At 41.9% G+C, this 7,386-nt stretch overlaps 1 protein-coding gene across 1 annotated transcript; it reads left to right on the top strand.

Annotated features, from left to right (window-relative positions):
- The first annotated feature begins 2,153 nt into the window (after positions 1–2,153).
- On the top strand, positions 2,154–6,715 carry ctxn3 (cortexin 3). Its single transcript, XM_045693490.2, has one exon. The coding sequence runs from the start codon at positions 2,274–2,276 to the stop codon at positions 2,652–2,654; it is 381 nt and encodes a 126-aa protein (XP_045549446.1). The 5' UTR covers positions 2,154–2,273; the 3' UTR covers positions 2,655–6,715.
- The last annotated feature ends 671 nt before the right edge of the window (positions 6,716–7,386 follow it).

Below are 7,386 nucleotides of genomic sequence, written 5' to 3'. Positions count from 1 at the left end.
TTTGCAACAGATCAAATCAAATGTTGGAAGCGCAAGTCTAATGCGGCTGCCATAGACTCTTGTTTATCCCTCATCGTTACAGTCCTAAACTGTTTTGTTCCTCTGCAGTACTGTTTGAACGGAGAATAAGACACATTTAATGGGTCTGTTTATTGTATTTTCTTTCTTCATTTGCAGCAGTCTGACTGTGAGTCAGTGTGTGTCCTCTTCAACAGAGAGAGAGAGAGAGAGAGAGAGAGAGAGAGAGATAGTGCTTCAATAGAATGAAGATGATACATCAGCCGCCTCCGTCTCTCCTTTCCTCTCGCCCTCTTTATCTCTGACTATCTCGCTCTCCTGTCTCTCTCCTTCCCTTTATGTCTCCCTCTCTCTCCAGTCTCTCTGTTTTCTAATGTGTCCTGAGTGTGAACAAGCCTGAGCCTCTCAGTTTTAAGACTAAATATGTGCCAGGCATTGATCTGCTCGGAGAAGGCTGCTGCCACATACCTGTCTTTGATTTGAAGAACTCCCACTGTGTTTTAGAAACCTGAATTAAAGAACGCACTCATTTAAAGTCCCCCACTCACTGCCTATTTGCTGCCATTTTAGAGACTGCATGATGAAGAATGTGAAATTAGTCATGTTTAAAATGTAGAGGCTTTTAGAGATGTATTTTATAGACTTTAGCCTTGCCAGGCTACCCAAACTACTTGCTCTGGCCAAACGCTACGTCATGCCCACAGACATTAGTTTCTTCTCCGCAATGAGTCTATTTTGACATTTCCCATTCTTAAAATAAAGTGGTGATCCTAACTGACCTAAGACAGGGAATTTTTACTAGGATTAAATGTCAGGAATTGTGAAAAACTGAGTTTAAATGTATTTGTTTAAGGTTTATGTAAACTTCTGACTTGAACTGTAACTACATGAGGTAGTCTGCACTCCTCGCAGTTCAAACCAAGCTGTGAATCAGTTGTGACAACTTACTGACACCCAAATCTGCACTTGCCAACTTGACTTTGGTCACCATTTTAGAAGCAGCAGCACTGCATGGGGAACTGTGGACTTTTCAGACAGGATATATATCTGAGGAACACAGCAGCTGACATAGCTCACTGCAACTTAATATATGGCAGGTGGCATTTGACAAATAAACTTTTCAATCAAAATAACTTTTGTCAAAGAACTTTTGTAAATATACACTTTACAATTAAGCTTCCGTCAAATTAATTTCCTATGTCCTTGTGTTAATTCAATCAGTTCTAAAATAAACACCAAAGCTTGCAGCTTTCAAATTTTGAAGGTGGCATTTAAATAAAGAAAAAATGCATTTAAAAAAGAAACTTGGATGTTTTGAGGCAGTTCTAAGGTGCTTGAAAGTTCTCATAGGACTTCTTCCATCAGGAATTGCCATATGTCATTTTCTGTTAATTGAATCCGTATTTCGTTTTTTAAGCTTGTCTGTTTGATTTATTGCAGTATAAATCGTATCAGAGTGGATTGTGTCTTACTTCTTCTTTGTAGAGCCAGTCAAATCTATAAAAGGTGTCAGAAAAATTGCAGTGCTTGGCACTCGTATTTCAAACAAGTTCTTGATTTATCCTAGAATACCTTAAAGATAAATTACTCAGCACAGCACAGAATATGGACTCACAACGATTTTTTGAAGTTATTAAAATGAAAGTGAAAAGGGTAACTGGGGACACCTTGTCGCGTTCCCGTTTTTCCTTGTTTCAGATAAATGTAATAGAAACAGTAGCACAAGCAAAAAACTATTTCACCCTGTAGTTGGAATTTTGCTTAAGAAATTGGTTTTGTTTGTCTGTTCTTCAGATACGCTGTACCATCCCTCAAATTTGGCCCATCATATTCGCGTTGAGTCAACATTTTCATGTTCAGGTGACGAATAACAAAATACTGTTCCCGTTCTGACTGTAATGGTTTTACACAGATTCTGTCTCTGTCTGTCTATCTTTCTCTGAGCTCACTTTTTTCCTCTCTTTCTTTCTCCCTGCACTGCTGTCTGTCTTTTTGTCCTAACCTCTTTTCCCTGTCTGTCTCTCGTCCCCTATCTCCCCTTCTCTGTTCCCACCTCTCTTTCCCTCCATCTCCTCCCCCTTCCTTCTCTCTTCTCTCTCCTCTCCCTCAATCCCCCTCTCCCCACCCCACCCCTCCCTGCTCTGTCTCGTTGTTTTCACCCACCTCTTCCTCCCTCCCTCTCTCTCCCTCACCCCCTTCCCCACCTCTCCCCCACTCTCTATTTCTGTCTAGACAATGAGGTCCGTCTGGAGGGGATGAGGGATGGGGCTGGCTTCATGAGGATGCCAGAGCACCCCCTGTGGGAGCCCCGTAGCCTAGCCGCCCAGCACCTCTCCTCCTGGATGACGGAGGGTGAGCCCTTCACCTCTCCTCTCTCCCTGCTGCACTCTGCCGGAGGACAGCGCCTCTCCTCGTCCTCTTCCTCATCAGTGGCCACTACTGCTCTTGTCGCCGCCATGACCCTGGAGCAGAAGACCACCTTCGCCCTGGTCCTCTTCCTCTTCGGTGTCCTCCTCATCCTAATCGTGCGGTGCTTCCGCATTCTGCTGGACCCCTACCGCAGCATGCCCACCTCCACCTGGGCAGACGGCCTGGACGGGCTGGAGAAGGGCCAGTTCGACTATACACTGGCATAGGGGGTTAGGCGTCCATGTACTGTATACTGTACACACACACACACACACACACACACACACACACACACACACACACACACACACACACACACACACACACACACACACACACACACACACACACACACACACACACACACACACATGAACATGCAGAATGGCTGCATCCACCTTGGCTGACGGTCTGGATGGGCTATAGAGAATGGTTAGTTTGATCACAAGCTGTGGTGTAAGGATACAGACCTACATGCATTGTATGTCATGAAATACACACACACACATATATACACACACACACACACACACACACACACACCCACACACATGTGGTTGCATCCTCCTGGATTCACGGTATGCATGGTCAAGAGAAGTGCCGGTTTAACCACACACATACACATACACACACACACACACACACACACACACACACACACACACATTGTATGTCATGAAATACACACACATAATACACACACACACACACATATACACACACACACACACACACCCCCACACACATGTGGTTGCATCCTCCTGGACTCACGGTATGCATGGTCAAGAGAAGTGCCGGTTTAACCACACACACACACACACACACACACACACACACACACACACACACACACACACACACACACACACACACACACACACACACACACACACATACACACACATACACACTCTGCAGTGTGGTTGCATCCTTCTGGGTTCACTTTCTCCCACTTGTTTACACTGTAGACAGCTAATGTCACTCACACACACTGACACAAGAGGCCACCTGGGGCTCCTTCAGTGCCTCACTCCTACAGGGTAGTTCTCATCCTCCTCCTTCTCGTCCTCCTCACCGTTCAAGTTGACAACAATGTCAACGCTATTTCAACCCTCCTCCTCGTAATACCTCACCATCCGAGTCAAGAACTAAACTATTTCAACCCTCCTCCTCATAATACCTCACCATCCGAGTCAAGAACTAAACCATTTCAACCCTCCTCCTCATAATACCTCACCATCCGAGTCAAGAACTAAACCATTTCAACCCTCCTCCTCATAATACCTCACCATCCGAGTCAAGAACTAAACCATTTCAACCCTCCTCCTCGTAATACCTCACCATCCGAGTCAAGAACTAAACCATTTCAACTCTCCTCCTCGTAATACCTCACCATCCGAGTCAAGAACTAAACTATTTCAACCCTCCTCCTCGTAATACCTCACCATCCGAGTCAAGAACTAAACTATTTCAACCCTCCTCCTCGTAATACCTCACCATCCGAGTCAAGAACTAAACTATTTCAACCCTCCTCCTCGTAATACCTCACCATCCGAGTCAAGAACTAAACCATTTCAACCCTCCTCCTCGTAATACCTCACCATCCGAGTCAAGAACTAAACCATTTCAACCCTCCTCCTCGTAATACCTCACCATCCGAGTCAAGAACTAAACTATTTCAACCCTCCTCCTCGTAATACCTCACCATCCGAGTCAAGAACTAAACTATTTCAACCCTCCTCCTCGTAATACCTCACCATCCGAGTCAAGAACTAAACCATTTCAACCCTCCTCCTCATAATACCTCACCATCCGAGTCAAGAACTAAACTATTTCAACCCTCCTCCTCGTAATACCTCACCATCCGAGTCAAGAACTAAACCATTTCAACCCTCCTCCTCATAATACCTCACCATCCGAGTCAAGAACTAAACTATTTCAACCCTCCTCCTCGTAATACCTCACCATCCGAGTCAAGAACTAAACTATTTCAACCCTCCTCCTCATAATACCTCACCATCCGAGTCAAGAACTAAACTATTTCAACCCTCCTCCTCATAATACCTCACCATCCGAGTCAAGAACTAAACTATTTCAACCCTCCTCCTCATAATACCTCACCATCCGAGTCAAGAACTAAACTATTTCAACCCTCCTCCTCATAATACCTCACCATCCGAGTCAAGAACTATGCCAACGCTATGTCAACCTGTGCTGTCGTAGGCTGCTAAGTTATTCAACTTTGTACTAAAGGAACATTTGAAATCTTCTACTGTCCTGGAGGAGTGTTGTTGTTGATATATGTATGTCCCAAAGATGTGTGTTCAGAATGTTAAATGCTGAATGTTGACCTAACATATTATGATGATCGTTTTGTCATTTTACAATCATTGCACATAATTGAATTATGTTAATGTGTTATAGAAGGACGTATTTACACAATCAGGGAATTCGATTTAGGATGAGATTATTTTCAATGGACAAAAACAAGCATTCCTCATCTTGTTTTTGTAGCTCAATAATTTGATATTGTTAGTATAGATTAAGATAATAGCTGATATCATTTGACCCAGTCAGCAGATGGCTAGAAGGGAGACATAAATGTACATATTATATCTATCTATCTATCTATCTATCTATCTATCTATCTATCTATCTATCTATCTATCTATCTATCTATCTATCTATCTATCTATCTATCTATCTATCTATCTATCTATCTATCTATCTATCTATCTATCTATAAATACATATATCTATCTATCTATAAATACATATATCTATGAATACATCGATCTATCTATCTATCTATCTATCTATCTATCTATCTATCTATCTATCTATCTATCTATCTATCTATCTATCTATCTATCTATCTATCTATCTATCTATCTATCTATCTATCTATCTATCTATCTATCTATCTATAAATACATCTATCTAAGCAGTTCAAGTCAACGCAATAATATATTAAATCCACAGTTTTATTCACCAAATTTATTTTGTCATTTTTACACACCCGTTTAAAGCCTGATAATGCGATTTTGCCTTGCATTAGCCATAGCTCACTGCACATGTCTTTATTTCAAGAGACAAAATGGCGTAGTCATCAGGTATTTCCTAATAGAGAGTCATGATAACTGATTTTGCTTGTACAAAACACCTTTAAAATGGCCTTTATGTTTCATCTAAGAAAATTATTTTCCTATCTCAAGGTTTTACATACTCCTGTTCAGCCAATAATTATAACATTGCACTATTCAATTCCCTCATCCCACGAGGGAATTGCCTCTTGACCGAATAGATAAGATGTGGTTTCTCCTATGGGAAACCTGGGTTCAGATCCCACCTGTGACACAAGTTTGTGCCTATCAATCAGATACTTGTTCCTAAAGTTTACCTGCTGTCGCCACGCTGACCCCTGTAGCGCTCCTCTTCTTTGTTTTCAGACCTCAAAAGTAGTCTAATATCAAGATCTGTGCATGTTCTATACCATTGGTTGTGTAAATTTGTTTTTCTTCAAATATCTGACTAACTTAGATTTTTGAGTGGACTAACACTTTGACACTATATAAAATGTGGGGATTATGTGTAAAATGTAATGAACTACTGTAGGTGGCAACAACAGTGTGTTTGGATAGGGCTCTACAGTTGAAGCTGTCACTTTCATTTATAATCAACTGCATGCAACTTAGTTGCTGAAAGTATTTTTAGTAAATGTAGTTGTTGGATCTTGCATGGGATTCAGAGCAGTTGACACTTGATAAATCAAAGTTATAGATTGCTTAGAGTTTGAACATAGGGGACTATCCAAACCAAGTAAGTAAATCCTGGCCCGGTAATCCACAAACCCAAGAAAACGTTGTACAACAGTTATTTGCTCTTTTGTGACATCCAGAGTATACTTGCTTCGATTCAAATGAATGTGTCGGTGGTAAAGAGTTTTTAAAAAATCACTTCTGTTACAGAAGGCAGGCTATGTCCACTAACTGTGTCTCACCTGAGTGTGTTGTAGTGACCAGGGTACTGTTCAAATAAGACTCACTCCTTTTTCAATACTGACATTGGAAGGAATGGCCTTTTCAAGCTGTGAAGTATAACTCAGTCACTAGATCTGCCTATGTAAAGTCTATGTAAATATGCAGGGTTATAGTGATGATTGTGTGACAATTGCAATGTAGTTGTCAGTCAGATTCTTGTGGAGCAACATAACCTTTAAAATGTAAAAACAACCCCCTCCCATTCAATGTGATAGAATGACGATGAATAAAGTGTTTCCAGATCACTACCTCTGAAGATGTAGTTATTGACGTTTGGCTTATGGTTCAAAAAGTCAAGTGGAAAGATATTCTGTTAATATAAATGTCACACCCTGATCTGTTTCACCTGTCTTTGTGCTCGTTTCCACCTCCTCCAGGTGTCGTCCATTGTCCCCATTATCCCAGTGTATTTATACCTGTGTTCTCTGTTAGTCTGTTGCCAGTTCGTTTTGTCCGTCAAGCCTACCAGCGGTTTTCCCCTTGCTCCTGTCTTTTTATATAATTCCTGTTTTCTAGTTTTGACTATTCTGCCTTCCCTGACCCTGAGCCTGCCTGCTGTTCTGTACCTTGTCACACCGCCCTGGATTATTGACCTCTGCCTGCAGTTCTGTATCTTTTGACTCTGATCTGGATTACTGACCTCTGCCTGCCCTTGACCTGTCGTTTTGCCTGCCCCTGTTCTAGTAATAAACTGATGTTACTTCGCTGCACTGTCTGCGGGGCAGCGGGTATCCTAGTGGTTAGAGCGGGCCAGTAACCGAAAGGTTGCAAGATCGAATCCCCAATGTAAAAATCTGTCGTTCTGACCCTGAACAAGGCAGTTAACCCACTGTTCCTAGGCCGTCATTGTAAATAAGAATTTGTTCTTAACTGACTTGCCTGGTTAAATAAAAAATTGATTTGGGTCTTCCCTAAAATG

This window comes from Salmo salar, chromosome 01 (genome assembly GCF_965601325.2).
Source record: "Salmo salar chromosome 01, fSalSal1, whole genome shotgun sequence".
Classification (NCBI taxonomy): Eukaryota; Metazoa; Chordata; class Actinopteri; order Salmoniformes; family Salmonidae; genus Salmo; species Salmo salar.
The sequence above is the reverse complement of the archived record's forward strand: the minus strand, read 5'-3'. Positions and strand labels throughout refer to the sequence as shown.